The 20287-nt window shown below is 35.4% G+C and overlaps 2 protein-coding genes across 2 annotated transcripts; one reads left to right on the top strand and one right to left on the bottom strand.

Moving 5' to 3' along the window:
* Positions 1-2542: 2542 nt before the first annotated feature.
* On the bottom strand, positions 2543-9942 carry LOC127434159 (cell death activator CIDE-A-like). Its single transcript, XM_051686697.1, has 5 exons — positions 9803-9942; positions 8907-9045; positions 6345-6500; positions 4666-4838; positions 2543-3680 (listed from the first exon to the last, which is right to left on the bottom strand). Exons 1-5 carry the CDS (start codon positions 9856-9858, stop codon positions 3572-3574), a joined length of 633 nt encoding a protein of 210 aa, XP_051542657.1. The 5' UTR covers positions 9859-9942; the 3' UTR covers positions 2543-3571.
* A 1623-nt stretch (positions 9943-11565) lies between these two features.
* Positions 11566-18869, top strand: LOC127434156 (enoyl-CoA delta isomerase 2-like). Its single transcript, XM_051686694.1, has 10 exons — positions 11566-11701; positions 12417-12579; positions 13844-13942; positions 14425-14607; positions 15911-15980; positions 16079-16181; positions 16632-16752; positions 17451-17540; positions 17952-18095; positions 18298-18869. Exons 1-10 carry the CDS (start codon positions 11580-11582, stop codon positions 18451-18453), a joined length of 1251 nt encoding a protein of 416 aa, XP_051542654.1. The 5' UTR covers positions 11566-11579; the 3' UTR covers positions 18454-18869.
* The last annotated feature ends 1418 nt before the right edge of the window (positions 18870-20287 follow it).

The raw sequence follows: 20287 nt of genomic DNA, 5'->3' as shown, positions 1-20287 counted from the left end.
CTCAGAGAGAGAGCAGGACAAACAGGCTTAATGCAACGGCTTGAGGCTGTCTACATTGGGCAGGTCAACACGAACTTTCTGAAGCGTTTATTTGTGTTGTTGCCAATAGTAGCGCCAGCGCGTGCATCACAAAATGGAATGGGAGATCTGTATCTGTCGGCATGCAACAGACGCTTCCATGGTAGAAATTATCATTGATTAGAATGGGTTCAATTGCTTTTGATGTGACTCTCATGTCCAGTGTAGATGGTGTGAGTATTAACAGTTGTGCTGGAGATGAACAGTTTTATACTGTATATTCAAATGCAATTTGTTGGATGCGTGTTATCTGTAAACCCTGAAATTTTGTTTTATAAATGTTGTGGTCTTGTGGAGTTTGTTCATCCTCTTTCAATTGAGTTTCAAATATGGCTAAATTGGAGGGACTTCACGATATTAGCCAATCAGAACAGTGGTTGTTTACATTGACGTTTAAAGGAGGAGCGTTTCAGACAGAAGGCCTGAGACAGGGAGGAAAATGATCATGTATTACTAAATGATGACTGTTTTCATGCAAAAAGAACCTTTACTAACATTATCAGTGGACCTCAGGGAAGGTAATAAAACTATAAAAAGAAAAAGAGCATTTCATGACCCCTTTAACTCAGTCATTTGTTACGTAATGTTACACTGTTACTTAATGTGCATTGCATTTTGACTTTTCCATTATATTGTCTTATACACCTTATTCATAGGCATTGAGGTTTCCTTTAGTAAAGCCTGAATGCACTTACACAAGTATTTTTTCTCTTGGATTCCCAACTAATAAGGAATGTACAGACATAAATGTTATACAATCATTGTGTCTAATCTGGCCAAAATCACATTATAACCTAATCATAAATGTAGGTCTCTTAGAAAAAGAACTTCATAGGGTCTCTGAAAGCTATGATCTGTATAAATCAATATAAACTCAATGTAAATACTTTTAAATACTGCAAATTATATTAAAACAAGCATGTAACTAAATGTGTGATAAATGTGTAAACTTGCATATATTTAAAGGGACAAACTTCATCAAACACTTTAAATACTGATGAATTTAATAAATAGGTTCCTACAGTATCTATGGATGGTTCTGGTGAAACTCATGCAGAGCCCTTCTCCAAAAACCTACTATTTACCTAGTAATAGTATTAGTATAAAATAGTAATAATTATTTTTTGATGCCCATTGATGTAAATCATGCAGGTCACAATGGACAGCTAAGGCAGTTTTTTTTAAGTTAAATGTTAGATGTGTAATTTTATTTTCATTGTTAGGTTCCAATCTTGTGAATATTTTTTTCTTTTTTTTTTTTTTTTTTGAAAATCTGTAGCTGACATGACATTTTACACAGTGGCATCATCATACCATATGCAATTTCCTGACGTCATATTATAGCTAGAATGAAGAATTTGTACATTTTTAAAAAGCTAAAATGTGATTAAAATGGTCTCCAATCATGTATCTGTAGAGGGTTGCAATGCAGTGTAAACACTGAAAAATTGTGATCGTAAATGTAACAGCGCCAACTAATTAAAAAAAATATCTGATTATACTGTTGTATCAAAAAAAAAAAAATAAATAAATAAAAACTTAATTCTTTCAAATATACACACTGCTTTGTTTCTTATGTTTAAAGGCTATTTGATGGAACTGTATGTTACTAACTTTCACTCATTTAAGCAACATCCAACAAACTCTTCTAAGATTTCAGGCAGTTCTGGCTTGCACTGCTATATCTGTTCTTACTTATCTGCATTATGGGATGTGTTCTATTCAGAAGTGATCATCCCTATACCCTATTCCCTTCAAAGACTTCACCCTCCATGGTGAGAGCTTTAGAGGGCTGAAAGGTGTGGGGCTCAAAAATAGTGGTCATTTTATTGGATTGGAAATTCTGTTTGGAATGACCCTACAGCTTGGATACCATTATTATTACTCCCAACCAAGTGCCCTGCGAAGGCATCATTTTTGCTTTCAAAGTGGCCACAAATCCCCAAGATTACATTACACTGTTAGAATTTGTTTTGGAATGCTCATGCTTTTTTCTGACTGTAAGACCTGTAAAGAATTGTAACTTCAAGAGTTTAAAACTATTTTAAGCTTTCAGACAAGGTTTTGTCAAACCAAGGTTGTAGTTTATTGAGACAAACTTTACCTATCTAGTTTAAACAATACTTTTCCACACACTTTTGTTAGCCAAATTATTTGTTTGTAATGTAGGGCAAACATGCAGATATAGCATGTTTAGAGAACACCCTGGGATTTTCGTTTGGCCATGATAACTTCCTCTCCTTGCTCTATAGAAATGTATGACATTACAATTCAGCACATCAAATACAATATTATGTTTTTTAATAAAATCAATTATTATCATGTTTTTTACAAACACACGAAAAAAGATATTGACGTTTGCTGTCTCAGGAGGTTATAGTAAAATGTCATCATAATAGCTTGTAATATAAAACCTTGACATCTTTATAATGACAGTGCAAGCTGCATATGTAAAATAACTAGCTGTTCACACTTTAAATATATCTCATAAAAGTTTTTTTATTGTGGTGGGCATGGATGTAATGTAATGATGATTCAAATATATACTGTACCTCAAAATCCTGTTTTATCACATTTTTCAACACGATTTTTCTATCAAATAATGTACAAAAAAGTTAGCACATGTTGCTTCAATTCAGTAAATACTCAATTCAAAATATCAGTTGCAATATAAACATTGTTGTTACTTTTACTCTATCAAAATCAGAAAAGATTTCACATCAAAAAGATAAGTGCATCACAACATGAAGGCAGCCATTTTGGAAATGAAATTACAAGGTCTTCTACTTCCAGAAGAGCACAGAAACTTTCACCAGGAGGCAGTAGATATCTAGTACATTGCATACAACAGGTTTTTCAGTAAAGTTTTGATTATGTTGATGATGTAGGGGCTTTATAATCATGTATCAAATATGATACAAGCGCTGTTAAAGAGTGGCTCAAAAAAATTAATTAGAAACAGGGAGGCAAATGGGCCCTATAAGATGGCTTGGGGGTCTTCACAGTCACAGGGCCATATTGAAGGGGCCTTGTCTAGGCTTTGAGGCACACATATTTAAGCGTGTATAAACATTTGTTTTGTTTTTTAAGTTGATGGGCCGCTAGACCTTGCAGCCCAGGGCCCCCCTAGGCCCCTGGTAGTCAAGAGCCCCTGGGCACTGGCCCTATTGGCCTGGTCTGTAATCCACCTATGGATATGCAGAGTATTCAGTTCACATGTAGTGCACTTGATTTTTATTCACAGTACACACTCATACACAACATTTAAAATTACTACCTTAGAAATAAACAGTTCTCCTATATAAAACTTAATGTACCAAAGACATAAAACATATTCAGGCTGTCTAAGCATTTATCTGTCACAGCAAAAAAAAAATTAAAAATTAAAAACAAAATTGAAAAAAGAAAAGTGCAGAATTGATTTGTATTTATTTTATTTTATTAATATATATATATATATATTTTAACTACAGTATTTGTAATCTGGTGATGTTTAACTGCAGCATTCCTCTTCTCCAATATAGCGAAGCACATATGTGGAGCCACACAGAAGAACCTGACCGGCCACTCTGGCCACGTACATGAAACATCGCAGTAAAGACCTGAACAAAGAAACACAATGTGACATTTCTGGAGGGAACAAAAATGTGTGTATTTCTTATAAATCACTTTCAGGCAGACTTCTTTTTACTAAGCAGACAATACAAAAAAAATTGCCCAAAAGTGCCACAAATGCTGCAAAGTTTTGAGAGTAATATTTCTATTTCAAATATGATCACAAATGGTGCTGATTAGAGTGCAATCCCAAAAAAATATGGATCTTCAGGCACTGCATATTTCAGACATTTCAGTGTTTAAAGCTTTAAAGCTTCTCTCCTACAAAGACCATAGGGATTATTATGCAAACATAAAATGAGCAGAAGAGCATTTTCCTGACTCTCTCTCGCTGGATTTAGAACATATGGTAAAGAGAAATCCTATGTGCGCCATTATAAGACAAGATTTGTCAAACCCCAGAGGAGAAAATACAGTCAGTGGAAGAATGTGAAGCAGAACTAGTGCAACCATCTGTTCTGCAAGTCAACTTTAGAGCTCAGAGACAGAATGAGAAAATTCTGAAATAGTATAGTGGCTAATGTGGTATAGTTGCCTGACACAGACACAGAAATGGGGTTTATATGTGATGAAGAAGCTTTTTGTTGAAGATCTTCCAAGGAGGTTCCAAACAACATAAAAAGATCCCAAAAACATTAAAATTACGTAACTGTGGCAAGGTTCAGAGTTCTGAGGTGAAATGTCCACATGTGTGATGCTAAAAGTGAGTTACAGTAAATGTTCTCCCAGACAGATGAGGTTTTTAAAGGTTAATTCTCTATCAAGTTTTAAATCGACAAAACCATAAATCTAGGGGGCAATGCTTGGTTACTGCAAACCACCCTGTCAAACACCCAACAAAAATTTAGTTTTGTGCCTGTGAGTTTCAAAGAATCACCACTCAAATTTTCTTATGGAAATTAAAAAAAAAAAAAAAATCTAGTTAGAAATTTAAATGCTACTTGTTTGCTATTTGATGTTCTTTACTCTTACTTCAAAAAGTACTTGGCTCTGGTGCACTTGATGTTGTATGACAATGTATATATCTCATAGAGTGTGGCTTTAATGGTCAGGCATCCCAGAAAATCCTGTGCGTTGAGTTTGTACAGGTCGAAGCTCAGCTTGGCAATCCCATTTCTCCTTGGCTGTCTGAAACTTGGCAGAACCTGTGGAGTATGGATTGAGGGCAAAACAAATATCTGTGAGACAAATCACTAACTGAAATGCTAAAACAATTATGTCTTCAAAGCTATGTGTAAATGCAAGCCTGCAACCTAGTGGACCATTTGTGGATTGTGATTTCAAAAGTGTCTTTTAATGCTGTAACTAATAGGCTTAAAATTACAAATGATAAAAAAGGTTTGCAATCATGTTTTAAATTTGAAACTGAGAAATGAACTGCCACAAATGAAGCAACATTTCTTGAAAAGATTCTGGTAATCCTGCTATAGGCAACGTAATCCTGATTAGAAGTTTAAAAATCTGTTTCCATTGTTTGCCTCATGAACCCAGTTTATGTAACAAAAACAACACAGCCCTTCAAATCTTAACTATCGGGGTATAAAAACAACAGCATTAATAGCCTTGACAAAGAGAGAAAGATGTCCTACATCTTATTAGGTAGATGTACAATATATTGCAAAATACTGTAAATCTGGTTAAATGTACCATCAAAATCTGTCAGATATGGCTGCCAGAAATTGTTGTACCATGTTATGCGAAGGCATGTTGGTCACTTTATACTTTACAGTTTATAACCGTATATATCTTTAACAGATGTAATATCTGTTATATGTAATAAACTACTTAAATATGCTTTGTTCTTTAAAATATACCGATAAGCATTATAATTATACATGTGGAGGTTATATGAGAACAGTAATGCAGTGCAGTAAAACATACAACACAAAATGTAACCCTACAATGTACATAAACAATAATACACCCTTTTACTGTAAATTAGAAGACGACTACTTCTTGCAGCAAAAATATAGCTTTTCACTGCAAATTATATATATAAGTATTTGACTGTATTCACAATAAAATTGCATGTTATTGTCTTGCTAAATCTATTATAATTTTTCACTGTATAAAGTAGGTAACTTACAGTTAATAAATTAACAGGTTGCTACTGTAATATTTTAACATTAATTTTCCATTAAAATCACTAACATTTCAGACTTTATCTCACTTTTAATTCAGTCACAGTAGACGTCAAAAGTTATTTATCGGACTGTGTTTAAACAAAAATTAGAATAACTGCCGCCAGTAGCCGAAGCTGTAAGTGTTGGTAAACGTAGATGGGTGCTAGTGAGCTCCAGTTTCTGGGTGAACTGTCCACAGAGTGGCGCCAAAAGTGAGTATTTCTAGTTGTAAATTATGTACAGTCAACAGGAATTCTACCCCCTAATCCAAACCCCAACTATTGTTCATGTGAATGCAATGGCTTCCTGGATTCCATGGGAACAGAAACCATGTTTCTGAGGCTGCTCACACAGTAGTGCCACAGGAAAAGGTAAAAACATTTGAACTGATGCTAAAATGTCTGTAGGGAGATTCGGCAGAAAGAGGTTCATTTTAGGGTACCGGAATATTCAGTAGCAACATGTTGATTTTCTGTGTGATCACTTATCATGTTGAACATTTTTTTTTTTTTTTTTTTGCTGTCATACCTGTTTATTGGGGGTCCAAACCTCCCCTTTCTCTAGGACCATGAACAGAGTGTTAGTGGGCAGAGACTGAAAGAAGGCCTCAGACTCCACCACTGTCCCATCATCCTCTAGCACCAGTGTAAGGAAATGACATGTCATCAAGAAAGAACTGGCCACCTGCAGAGAGTGATAGTTATGATTCTACATTGTCCCTTTTAAAAACTTCATCATGAAAGTAAATATATGTCACTTAGTTCTGAACAGGAACTAAAACAGCTACATTAGTATTCAGAGCAAAAATCTTTTGGAAGTATGAAACTATGTTTCACCAATACCATGCAAATGTAGTAATGTCCAACATTAGATGAGCTATGTTTGAGATCTTTAAAAAATGCTCTATCGAGCTAATGCATAAATGCCAGGGTTCTTACCATTTTTGTACAATGAATTTCTAATTTCGACAAATAACTTTATAGATTTAGAATTAGTTATTATAATTTCCATTCAAATTTCAGGTACCAATCCTTGGATTGAATGAGTGCAAACTGCAAATGATTAAATTTGTTAGCGTATATGCATTTCTCCATTAACACACAAAAAGCAGTGGTGACATTTTTGCAAAATTACATTATGTTTCTTCTTACACACATCACAGCAGTTTCAAAATGAAATGTCCAATGTGTTTTAAAGGGATAGTTCACCCAAAAATGAAAATTCTCTCATCATTTATTCACCCTCATGCCATCCAAAGTCTTATGGATTATTTTATGCTGCATTTATGTGCTTTTTTGAGATTAATGCTCTATTGAGTTTTAAATAAACAAAACCTTCCTCCCTACTTTAAACCTTAAACCTAAACCTAAATCCCAAAGTATACTTCGTACAGGACACAGGACACAAATCTCGTCATCAGCAGAGTGTGCGAGCACTAAACACACGCAAACCGATTTTTCTACCCGTGCGTCTTTGAACGCCAGAATGCGAATGTTGAATTAGTGTGAATTAGTGTGTTGACAAGGTGGCGATGCTCACAATTGAGCTGTTGCTTTCACAAAGAGTCCCTAGAATCACCTCCGATTGTGGTCGGATATCAGTGTAATCTAAATGCAATCTAATCATCATATCTGCATTCACAGGTCAGCGTCACACAAAATTACGACCACATTGCATTTGAGGGGAAAATGCTAATCCGTCATGATGTGTCCCAGACAGCAGCGTAGCACCACCCCTCACCTGTCAGTCAACTACAGCACTAAATCAAGAGTTTTGAACTGTGCTGGTTGCATGCGGTTAAACGAAAATAACCATCTAATCTGAAGATTTGAGAAAGCGATTACATTTACAAGCACAAGAACTTCACGTATCTTCTTCAGTGTGTCTGAGATCAACATGTGTGGACACAGGTGACAAGCGCACACATCTGAAGCTCATGTTAATACAGGTACTTAGTGGAAAACAATGGATAATTCACTCGAAATTTTGCATTTGTGCTTAGATTGAATTTCAACTGCATCTGAGAGAAACAGCGTACCGATTTTATTCACACTTTCTTTGTATTTTATGACTTTTCCATGGTTTATTATCATGCAGTAACACACTGACATAGTGATTGATGCATGACATCATTTAATCAGAGACCCTCCCCTTGAAATCCGAACAAGTTGTCATAGGATATGCATTAAAGTGACTAGGTGTAAACAGTGATGTGTCTGACCACATGTGATCAGATTACTCGAGACGCATCTTAACAGAGGGTTTTTGATGCTTTAAACTCACATGTCAACTTGCATGCTCATCTGGATTCATACTCCGGTCCTTCACATCACAAGTGCAACGCTCTACCAGTTGAGCTACTGCATAACTGAACCACACTTGAACAAGCTTCTAAATGTAGTTGGTTATGTAATACAAACGTTAAAATATGTTGCCTTACAAGGTGAACAGGGTGAAAGGTGTTTATGAACTGATAATCTAATGTGATTTGTGTGAAAGAGAATACAGGTGATTGTTGTCATAGTACCTCTAGTGTTCATTTCACCAGGAAACTGCAGCAATACGTACAACGAGGCGCGTAAAAATCATTTTGCCAAAAAGTAGGTATAATATTATGGTTCTAACTTCTATGAGACTAGGTTGAAAAAATGTCCTGAGTTCTGAATGTAGCTTAATGACTTATGTTATCATGCTTGTTGGCTTGTGAGCAGGTTCTTCCCTACACAAGCACTCAGAAAGAGCAATAACAAGAAGACCGAGCAGAGCACAGCTAGAAAAATGTATATTCACTATTGAAATTTTCATGACTTTTACAGTATGTTTTATTAATTTTCCTTGATGTTTCCTGTCCTAGAAATCTCAATTTTAAATTCCTGATATGTCCAGGCTTTTCGTGAGAGCTCTGATATTCAGATGACTAGAAGCAAAAAAACAAAAACAAAAAAAGGCAAAAGAGGAAGCATCCAAAATCTCTAAATCAGCAAGTACACCTTTCACTTTAAACTTGAAAAATCAATTAATAAGCCTAAATAGCACCTAAATGCCTCTGCTGTAAAAAAATATCACCCTAATAGAGCACATATATCTGACCTTGTCCATAAGGTCTCCGAGAGAGGTGGCCATGAAGCCTTTCCTCCTGCGGCGGCTCTGTGTGCATACCCTGTATGGACGGGTCTGTGGAGGGTTCAGCATTCGCTGAGCAAGAGAGGTATGTACCGTCGACACAGACCTACAACAACAGTCAAGAACTTTACAGTTACACAGCTAGACCATGCACTTTTAATATAAAATTTATACTAGATTTATATTTTCCACTTCTCTGAGTGGTAAACTTAAGTTTCAGACCTGCGACCACATAGTCTTCTGGAATAACAGTACACAATTTGTCTGAAATCTAAAAATAACAGGTTTATAAAGGGATTTCATGGATAGCTGTGACCTAAGCAAGTTGCCATTGGCCAAACAATTTTGATTATTAAGAGTGAATTAGATTAATATGGTTATATAAACAGGAAGAGAGCTGTTTACTGCTGTGGCATTTGTGCCACTAAAGATAAATCCTTTATTTCTAAGTTGAATACATTTTACATAGTAATCAGTAATTTTACTATGCATCACAACAAATAGCACTTATTGCATTTAACATACAAAGTGAATGAGAAAAGCAATTAAACCTAGTAAACACTGGTTTTTATACAACCACAAATTTAAAGTTCATAGTGTATTTTTACAACAGGCATTTTCAGCAAACAATTGTTACCATAAGATATTACAGAATTAGATTAGATCAAATAGAATGACAAAATTACCATAGAATTGCGAGTTTATAGTTATATTGTATATATGACCAAAAGACTCAAATCTTGTGGTTCTAACTTTCCTATAACAAATTTTGAGCAATGGCTAAAATAATGACTTGACATTTGTTACAATAAGGCTTCAAAGAAGCCTAAGAAAATATGTATAAAGCCTAAATAGTTTCTTACCTCATTAAAGATGTAGGAACTAATGTTTTAGCATACTCCATACTTGACAGAACCATTAGAGACTTTAGAGACACTTTCACAGAGCTGGAACTGGAAAAGGCTTTAATACTCTCAGCAGCAAGTGTGACCCAGAGGAGGAATGTGTACTGGTAGCTGCGCAGTGCCTGAACACTGTGAGAACCTCTTACATTAATAAGTCTCACTCATAATTGGTTGTTGCCCAGTGACAGAGATGAAGACAAGTGCCATATAAAATGTTCAGGGTAAATACAGAGAGAAGTTAAAGCCTGACTAACATGGCAAGAATGTTGTCCGCATAAATATTTTTTCACTCTAAAAAAAGTTATCTTAAGCTCTCTGAAGAAAAGCCAGTAGCTATATGTAGTAGTAGGTTAATGTTAAACATTATGCAACAGGTAACATTTATTATTTCAATAACCATAATTTAAATTAATTAAAAAGGAGTTTGTTTGATAGATCTTCATACAATAATATCAAACATGGTATCTTGTAGCTACTGGAGATGTTTTAAAGATTTTTTTTTTTTTTTAAATTAGGGGCCTGTGCAGTTTCATAGCTAGTCAGTCTGGCAGACCAGCTAGCATCCCAGCTAAGACCAGCCTGACCACCTGCTAAAAAAAAGTTTTCAAAACCCCTCTAAATCCAGCTATGACCAAGCTGGGTGACAAGCTTAAATCAGCCAACCAGCTTAGCCTGATTTTGGCATTTTTTTTTTTTTTTCAACAGATCATGGGTGTATTCTTCCAATTCTATGGCTATTAAAGTTTCTGTGTATGATTATTCAGGTGTAAATTACTGTCCGACCACTGATAAAGCATTGACACGTGAGATAAGTTACTATACACAGTACTGGTCAGGATGAACCAATCACATTAATTTGTGCTTACTGGCTATGGATTTTTAAAAATCGAAAGTCAGATATTAATTTGTGTTTCAGGAGCAAATACTAATATTAATTAGATATAAAATATTAAATTTGAAGTATACAGATATACCGGTAATACACAATAATAAATAAAATAAAAAATGTCTTGTGATTGGAATGCGGTCAGGTGAGGATTTAACAATTTATAATACACCTCCCCAACTCATTTTGAATATTGGAGGGTTTTAAAATATGTATTTATTTAGGCTACAAATTATTTGGCCAAAATCTCTATATTTTTTTACCACAAATTTGTAATCCTTTTTTACTATAAATTCTCCATCCTGCCCAGTAGATGGCGATACGCACGAAGAATGTGAATCGCCAAAGACAAATGAAGAATGTGGAAGTGGACATTTATAGTAAAAAAAAAAAAAAAAAACACCTAAATATTGATCTGATTCTCACCCACACCTTTCATATCACTTCTGAAGATATAGATTAAACCACCGGAGTCGTATGGATTACATTAATGCTGCCTTTATTTGCCTTTTTTGAGCTTCAAAGTTTTAGTCACCATTCACTTGCATTGAATGGACCAACAGAGCTGAAATATTCTGCTAAAAATCTTCATTTGTGTTCTGCAGAAGAAAGAAAGTCATACACAACTGAGATGGCATGAGGGTGAGTAAATAATGAGAGAATATTCATTTTTGGGTGAACTATTCCTGTAACGTTTCGATAACTCCAATTCCATTCTTCCAACCAGCAGACGGCAATAATACTCTTTGAACACTTGTTGTCCTTCACTGAACTAAAAGAGAATGAGAAAGAGGGCTTGCCTGATTGGCTGATATGTGGTCTGGTGGGCAGGGCCAGACGGTCTGACAGATGATTGACAGCAGCGCAGCGCATCGACTGATTAGTGTGTATATAAACTTTGACCAGTGTGTCAGTGTAATGGCTGCTGTGATCAAACTCATTTCACCCTGGAGATTTCACCGACTAGCCCGGTAAGAGCTTCATTACAAATATAATGCATGAATCTGACGGGTTATTTGGATCCGTTTTAGACTTTACATGCATAATGGATCATGCTGTGTTTGTATTACTGATATTGAGATAAACACATAATTACATGCAGAATGCTGTGGCTTGTTCTTAAAATACTCCTGTTCTGTTGCTTTATATGAAGTTTTGATCAAACCAGGGTTTTGTGTGCACCGAACTTTCCCCTACATCATGATGTCAGATCTTCACCTCTCACTGACTTACACACACACACACACACACACACACACACACACACACACACACACACACACACATACACACACACACACACACACACACTCACTCACTCACTCACTAGTAATCTAAGATCAGACTAATGCACTCATGTTTTCACATAAAAAGTTCTAGTGAAATTCAGTTTATACACACTGGTTTCCATGTTTTATGGGGACTTTCCATAGACATAATGGTTTTTATACTGTACAAACTATAGATTCTATCCCTTAACCCTACCCCTAAACCTAACCCTCACAAAAAACGTTCTGCATTTTTACATTTTCAAAAAAAACATCGTTTAGTGTGATTTATAAGCTGTTGGGGACCGACAAAATGTCACCACGATGTCAAAAATATTGTGTTTTACTATCCTTATGGGGACATTTGGTCCCCACAAAGTGATAAATACCTGCATATATCTGTTTAATTTCTCTTCAGAGTGTCAAAGGCTGCATTGATCCCCTGTGTTCAGCTGCACAGCACTGGTGCAGTAATGGGAGCATCAGTAGAAGATTTCAACAGAGCTAAGGATCAGCTTGGCACCTTGAAGAAGGACCCTGGGAATGAGGTCAAACTCAAGATCTATGCACTCTTCAAACAGGTGAGAGACTCATCAGTAACTTCATGCATCTTCACTGATATACAGTATGATATATTTTCTTTGTCCGTGTCAGTCTGTTTTGACGGGCACATGCTTTTTGATCATGAACTCTTACTGTAAAGTTTATTGACTGCATGCACACAGTACTGGGGACTTAGTTCAAGTGCACAATTACTTTTTTATTGCATTTGGTAGAAACTTTTAAGGCCACAGCACACTTACGGCAAAGTTCTTCGGTCTTCATTCAGAGATGAAAAGAAGTTTGAAACAGCTAAGCAACGACATCCTGTTTGTGAACATCCACACACCGGCCACACCACTGTGGGAGACGTTTAGAGGAGCATTTAAATATGAGGACACACAAGACTACTTGTCAAACATCAACTAATATGACATTTAAATGTGTTATCAACGACTTCATTTCTTATTCTATGAGTATAATTCACATGAGATCAGTAAAAGAAGCTGTTTTGACTACTCTGTGATGATTTAAAGTAATATGCATGCAGTAGAAAATGTGTAATTTGTAATGTTTACCTTTTGCAATCATCATGCTAAAGCACTATCATGATATATGTAGCCATAAATGCGCCGATTACACTGTTAGTGTAATTTATGATGACACTGATAATATTGCAAAGATGGGAGTATAAATAAGTGTTAATGGGTAGAATACAGACAAAAGAATGATGATAGGCATAGCTTACTATGGGCAGACGTGTGAATGGCTTTCGGCTGCAGATGGCACGAGTGAAGCAGCATATCAAACAACAAAGTGAATTTAAGAGTATTTGAGTAGATTTCCTTTTGTAGACTAGTAAAAAAAAAAAAAAAAACGCATGACATGGTCTTGGAAAATGTGTCTACGCGAACGATCACACAGATGTAGGTGAGTTTGCATCAGCTCGCTAACTACTTTGCATGCCAGTTTGTTAATTTTGACTGAAATAAAGGCGGGTTTACACGGGACGCGATGGGTGGCAAAAGTGTCTTTATAATGTCATTGTACTAAATCCAAAGTAAATTATTAAAATGTTATGTGAAAAATATGAACTTTGTATTAACTCTACCCAATATTAATGTTAGATTAATGTTAGAACCATTTCAGTTAAATTCTGATTTATTTGTAGAGTGCTTTTCACAGTAAGTACTGTTGTTTCTGTGGCTTTACATTTACAGTGTGATCTAAAGTGTCTGTACAGGTACAAAAGAAGTTTCTACATATTTCTCATTTACAATGTATTTCTCTTTTGTGAACGATCAGGCCACTAAGGGTCCCTGCAACACCCCTAAACCCGGCATGCTTGACTTTGTGAACAAAGCAAAATGGGATGCCTGGAAGAGTCTGGGGTCTGTGTCACAGGTGAGTGGAAACAACAAGCAGAAAAGAAGCTTAAATCAAGCTAAATATGATATAATATAATTATATCGCACAATAAACATGAGGCGGAGTGATACACATTTGGGAGAGTCTGAGGCAAGGTCCAAACCAAATGGGACCTGACAAAATGTCATGTAACTTCGGGTTTGCATTGGGTTACATTTTTTTAATTAATGCAGAAGCTAAACTATTTTTAATAATATTTTTTTATATTGTAATGGAACTTGTTTTGTGCATGTGCACACACACACACACACACACACACACACACACACACTCCATCTATAAGCAAGCTGTTGGCGAGTGATTTCAGGATCAGTCTTAAAATATGTCATCATTGATGAGGTTGGATCACAAGGTCTTGTTTACGGGCCAGGTTCAGGCTTCAACTTAATGCTCATGCATATCTCTGACAGCAGACAGTGTACTGGCATGTGTTTAGTGTCTCATTGTAACTCTGTTAGGAAGAGGCCAGGCAGCAGTATGTGGAGCTCATCTCGTCTCTGGTGGGAGCTGAAGCCCCTGCAGTGGCACCACAGACATCTGGAGGCACAAAAAGCTTCCAGACCCTGCTGGTCAGCACAGAGAACAACATCACCACCATCCGCCTCAACAGACCTGAGAAGAAAAACGCCATCACTGTGGAGGTGAACTGTCAATCCATTCATTATAGATTGATATTTATCAGTAAAATGAAACAAGCTCAGTTCTTATTGTTCTTATACTGTCATTTTAACATTAGGTAAAGATCATCTTTTTTATTTATTATATAGTTAGATTTGATGTGTTACATAATTAGTTACAACTATGTAAGTGTTTCCATATCATATGTTATAATGAGTGTATTTACTAATGTACATTCACTAAGAAGTACCATGGTAATAACATGGTTTATAGGACATAAATCATGGTGATACCTTGTTATTCTTTGAAGTATCTTGAAGTACTGTGTAAATATCAAGGTACATGAATATTGTAATCATTGAGTACCATTACAATCTTCACTGTACCATGGTATCATGACAGTACTACTTTATAATGGCTCTTTGAACTACTGTTAAATTAAAAAAAATTGAAATTAAATTTAAATAAAGTATGGTTAGTATATATGAAATACTAACTATATTCTGTTTTATTTCAACTTTATGTATGTATGTATGTATATAATAATTTTGTTAATATAGTAAATCTTGATTTATGATCTTTATGTAGACAAAGTTGACATAAACACCTATGTTGTCTCTAGCTTGTCCTAATTTATTATATATATATATATATATATATATATATATATATATATATATATATATATATATATATACATATATATATACAGTACTGTGCAAAAGACACTTGTGAAAAATGTTGCATAGTGAGGATGTCTTCAAAAATAATGACATAAATAGTTTTCATTTATCACTTAATGTCATACAAAGTCCAGTAAACATAAAAAAAAGCTAAATAAATTTTCGGTGTGACCACCTTCATCTTTAAAACAGCACCAGTTCTCCTAGGTACACCTAGACACAGTTTTTCTTGGTTGTTGGCAGATAGGATGTTCCAAGCTTCTTGGAGAATTCCCACAGTTCTTCTATCTATTTAGGTCTCAGTTGCTTCTGTCTCTTTATGTAATCTCAGACAGACACGATGTTCAGTGGGGGGCTTTGTGGGGGCCATGACATCTCTGTTGCAGGGCTCCCTGTTCTTCTATTCCAATCTTTTCTATTTGTAAAAGTAATGTTTGGGAATTACACATTTGTGAATCACGCATTTATATTTCCTATTGACACACTAAAGCTGAAGATATAAATAACCATCTTAAGACAAATGCTTTTGTGAAACATCTTATGTGCCTAAAACTTTTGCACAGTACTGTATTTTTTATAATTAGATTATTATTATTATTATTATTATATAATATGTTTTGGTGATGTTTTTTGCATCCTTTAGATGTACAATGAGTTGATTGAAGCTTTGGATCTGGCTGGAAAAGATGATTCTGTCATTACAGTAATGACAGGTGATATAATCTGACTTGCAATTCAAAATATCACAGTCTTAGCAAATATTTCTCTGTCAATCAATGTCTCGGTGCTTGCCTTTTTTATGTCTCTAAAGGCAATGGAGATTACTACTGCAGTGGCAATGACCTGAACAACTTCACTAAGATTCCTGAGGGGGGCATAGAGGAGATGGCTAAAAAATCTGGGGAATTACTGAAGTGATTTTAAACCCCTTTATAATCTGAGATGATGAGCTGTCTATATGTAATGTTCCCTTACATTTTTGTTAACATTAGTTAATGTACTGTGAACTAACATAAACAATTTATTGTATTTTTGTAAACCAACATGGACAAAGATTATTAAATGCTGTAAAAAATATATTGTTCATTGATAGTTAATACCTAATGCATTAACTAATGTTAATGAATGGAACCTTATTGTAAAGTGTTACCCATTTTTTTTAATTTTTTTTTAATATATATATAAATAATGAAATATATGTAAGTAAATGTGTAACTAATAATTATAATATGTAATTAATAATAAATCTTGTTATCTAAAATGATCTAGATCGGAAGTATGTTGCAGCGCATGTGTGCAGCTTAGAGGGAACATTATCTATATTATGTGTTACGAACGACATATGTGTGTCTGTGTTTTGTTAGGAGGTATGTGAAGGCGTACATTGACTTCCCCAAACCTCTGATTGCTGTTATAAATGGGCCGGCGGTGGGTGTGTCAGTTACGCTGTTGGGGCTTTTTGATGTCGTTTATGCCACAGAGAGGGTAAGCTGCTCTTTTACTGTATATTTAGCCTTATTTCTTATTCTAAACACAGATGAAGATTTTTAGAAGAATATTTCAACTCTGTAGGTCCTGACAATGCAAGTGAATGGTGACCAGAACTTTGAAGCTCAAAAAGCACATAAAGGCAGCATAAAAAGTAATCAATTTGACTCCAGTGGTTAAATCCATATCTTCTTAACCAATATGAAAGGTGTGGGTAAGAAACAGATCAATATTTAAGTCCTTTTTTTTTTTTTTTTACTGTAAATCTACACTTTCAACTTTTACTGTCACATTCAGCCACCTACTGGTTGGGGTTGGTCAAAGGTGGAGATTTATGGTTAAAAAAAGGACTTAAATATTGATCTTTTTTACCCACACCTATTACATCACTTCAGAAGACATGGATTAACACTTATGGAGTTTTATGCATTATTTTTATGCTTGCCTTCATGTCCTTTTTGGACATTTTGAGATCTGGTCACCATTCACTTGCATTGTATGAACCTAAATAGTTGAAATATTCTCCTAAAAATCTTAATTTGTGTTCTGCAGATGAAAGAAAGTCATACACATCGGGGATGGCATGAGAGTAAATGATGAGAGAATTTTCATTTTTTGGTGAACTTTCCCTCTAATTGTCTCACCGTGTGCCTTGTCTGTATTTGGAATTTCTTGACCATTTGATTTGCTTGTAGGCAACGTTTCACACACCTTTCAGTCAGTTGGGTCAGAGCCCAGAGGGCTGCTCTTCATATCTGTTCCCTAAAATAATGGGTACAGCAAAGGTATGCACACACACGTAACATATAAATACAAAACAAATTGCAAGATTAATCACAATTAATTATTTTAATCTACTGATAGTCCTTACATTTTTTTTTTTAATTATTTGAATTGACCATTCCACGTACATAACAAAATGAAGCATTTAATACAGCGTACTTATTGTGTACAAACGTGCTGTTCCGCAAAACTCTTGTGTGATTCACATTTGCTACCACCGAGGTTGGTGTATGGTTAGGATCAAGGTACTTACAACTGGTACTAAATTAAGTACAGTGTAAAAACACATATGCGCATATGAAGTACATTGTATCAAATGCTGTTTTTGAAAATCCAAGTATATAGTAGTTAAAGACACCTAATATAAAGAGGGTCCCATGTAAGTGTTATTTGCCTCTCCCTTTTGTGTCCAGGCCAGTGAGATGCTGTTATTTAATAAGAAGCTGACGGCCGTACAGGCCTGTGAACTGGGGCTGGTGACTGAGGTCTTTCCTGAAAACACATTTCAGTCTGAGGTGTGGACCAGACTAAAGGCCTACGCCAAACTGCCCAGAAACGTAAGTGCTCTGACTCTCTGAATCGTACAAGGAAGCTGCATTATGTTCATTTTCAATCAGTAAAGGAGTTTAAGAGTACTGACTTAAAGTAAAAGGATCTTGTAAATGATGACAGAATTGTCATTTTTTGGGAGAACTAACCCTTTAACTTTCGTAATAACATAGTTTTTGTGGTCATGGTCTTCCTCTCGTACCCCTTCAGTCTCTGGCCCTGTCGAAGCAGCTGATCCGCGGGGTGGAGAAAGAGAAACTTCACGCAGTGAACGATGCAGAGGTGGAGAGACTGGTGGAGCGCTGGCTCTCAGACGAGTGTATGCAGGCCATCATGAGCTTCTTCCAGGCCAAGTCCAAACTGTGAGGATAACACAGAAAGTTCTATTCAGTGTCTTTTGAACTACAGTGCAATATTCTGCCTTCGTTGAACACAGTTAGTTCCTAAGATAGAGTCTCCAAATCATTCAGGTAATCTGTAGAGTCCATGATTGGATAGGAGTTTGGGATTATGCGTGTAATGTACACATTTTATGAGAACATTTAGCTATTATGTTATGTCTGTTCCATGTACCAGATGAGCACTCAGTAGGTTGTAACACTCAGTGCCTTACTAATGTGACTGCATTTACTGTACACACAACATACTCAGCAGTTATAATGCTAGTTTTCATGAGGGCCAAAATCTCAGATGCATAATTACATTAGTTACTTTGTATAGTTCTGTGACATTGTGTTTTTCCTGAATACAGTTTTAATACCTATTAAAACTATTTCCCAAAAGTGTTTCTGTTTTATATCATATGACATACTGTATAATGTGTTCGACACGGTTTGTATGTACATTCGCTATCAAAAAAGTACCATGGTATTACTGTGTTTTTTGGACATGTACTATGGTAATACCATGGTATTTTTGGAAAATGCTAATTAAAATGCAAAAAAATGGTAATCATTTTCATATCATGGTAATCATCTGTCATCAATCATCAAACGGTTATCATTTAATCATACCATGATATGCGTCAAAGTACCACTGTATTATTAATTTGTGCAAAATCTTTTCAGTAATATTAATACATTTTAAAGCAATTGCTGTACAATATATTACATTTTAAAGCAGTAATTGCCCCCTTGATTTGATTTTCAGTGGAATTTTGTACTTTTATGAGGGCATATTTTGTTCTCAATATATATGTATTGTTTTTAAAATAGTGTCATTCTTTCATTTTAAATACTTCAGATTAATAAATTCATTTATATAGTACTCCATTTGAATAATTAGATTGAGAATATATTCCTTCTAGCTATAAAATTAAATTAACCTCAACTCATATTTTATGCCATAATACACTATATGGCCAAACGTTTGTGGACACCCACTTCTAATTAATGAATTTGGTTACTCCGTTAAATCCAGTAAAGTAAAATCTTAATGTTTCTTTATGTAATGGCTTGGGCTTTGTGTGCTTCCAAATATGTGGCAACTGTATGGGGATAGCCCTTTTCTGTTCCAGCATGACAATGCCCCTGTGAACAAAGTGAGGTCCAAAAAGAAATGGTTGACTGTGTCTGGCGTGGAAGAAATGGACTGGCCTGCACAAAGCCCAGACCTGAACCCCACTGATCACTTTTGGGGTGAACTGAAACACCAACTGTAAGTCAGGCCCCATCGACCAACATCAGTTCCGGACCTCACTGATAGCCTTGTGTCTGAATGAGAGCAAATCCCTGCAGCCATGTTACTACATACAGTATAGTGGAAAGCCTTCCCAAAAGTGGAAGCTGTTATTACAGCAAAGGGGGAAATTTATGCCTAAGGTTTTGAAATCAAATGTTCATCAAGCACATATGGTGTCCACAAACTTTTGGCCATATAGTGTATGTATGTCTAGACCAAGAATAGAATAAATAACCACATCAAATATTACAAATAAAAAATGTAATAAAAATAGTTGCACCCACATTTTGAATTTTGGGTGCATTTTTGCCCTGAGCCCCCCATAATTTCTGACCCTGCTTTATGTGTTTTTATTTAAGAAACAGTGGGTAAATATCTTTAACTAATCTTATGGGGTGACTGTAATATTATCTTAAATAATATTGAATCATATTCTGTTAAATTGTGATTTTTTTTTCTCAGTCTAAATATTTCAATGGTAGGCCTACTATTACTGTTGGAGCATATACTGCATGTTTCT

The sequence above is a fragment of the Myxocyprinus asiaticus genome, chromosome 44, assembly GCF_019703515.2.
Source record: "Myxocyprinus asiaticus isolate MX2 ecotype Aquarium Trade chromosome 44, UBuf_Myxa_2, whole genome shotgun sequence".
Taxonomy (NCBI): Eukaryota; Metazoa; Chordata; class Actinopteri; order Cypriniformes; family Catostomidae; genus Myxocyprinus; species Myxocyprinus asiaticus.
This window is presented reverse-complemented; position numbering and strand designations above follow the sequence as displayed.

Bases quoted from the DNA above. Each gene is read 5' to 3' on its own strand.
- LOC127434156 (XM_051686694.1), top strand. From the start codon at position 11,580: ATGATTGACAGCAGCGCAGCGCATCGACTGATTAGTGTGTATATAAAC. The intron at 11,702-12,416 runs GTAAGAGCTTCA...ATTTCTCTTCAG, and splicing joins AGATTTCACCGACTAGCCCG to AGTGTCAAAGGCTGCATTGA. The intron at 12,580-13,843 runs GTGAGAGACTCA...GTGAACGATCAG, and splicing joins TCTATGCACTCTTCAAACAG to GCCACTAAGGGTCCCTGCAA.
- LOC127434159 (XM_051686697.1), bottom strand. From the start codon at position 9,858: ATGGTTCTGTCAAGTATGGAGTATGCTAAAACATTAGTTCCTACATCT. The intron at 6,501-8,906 runs GTCAGATATATG...CACTCTCTGCAG, and splicing joins TCGGAGACCTTATGGACAAG to GTGGCCAGTTCTTTCTTGAT. The intron at 3,681-4,665 runs GTAAGAGTAAAG...TTCTTTGTTCAG, and splicing joins AGAGCCAAGTACTTTTTGAA to GTCTTTACTGCGATGTTTCA.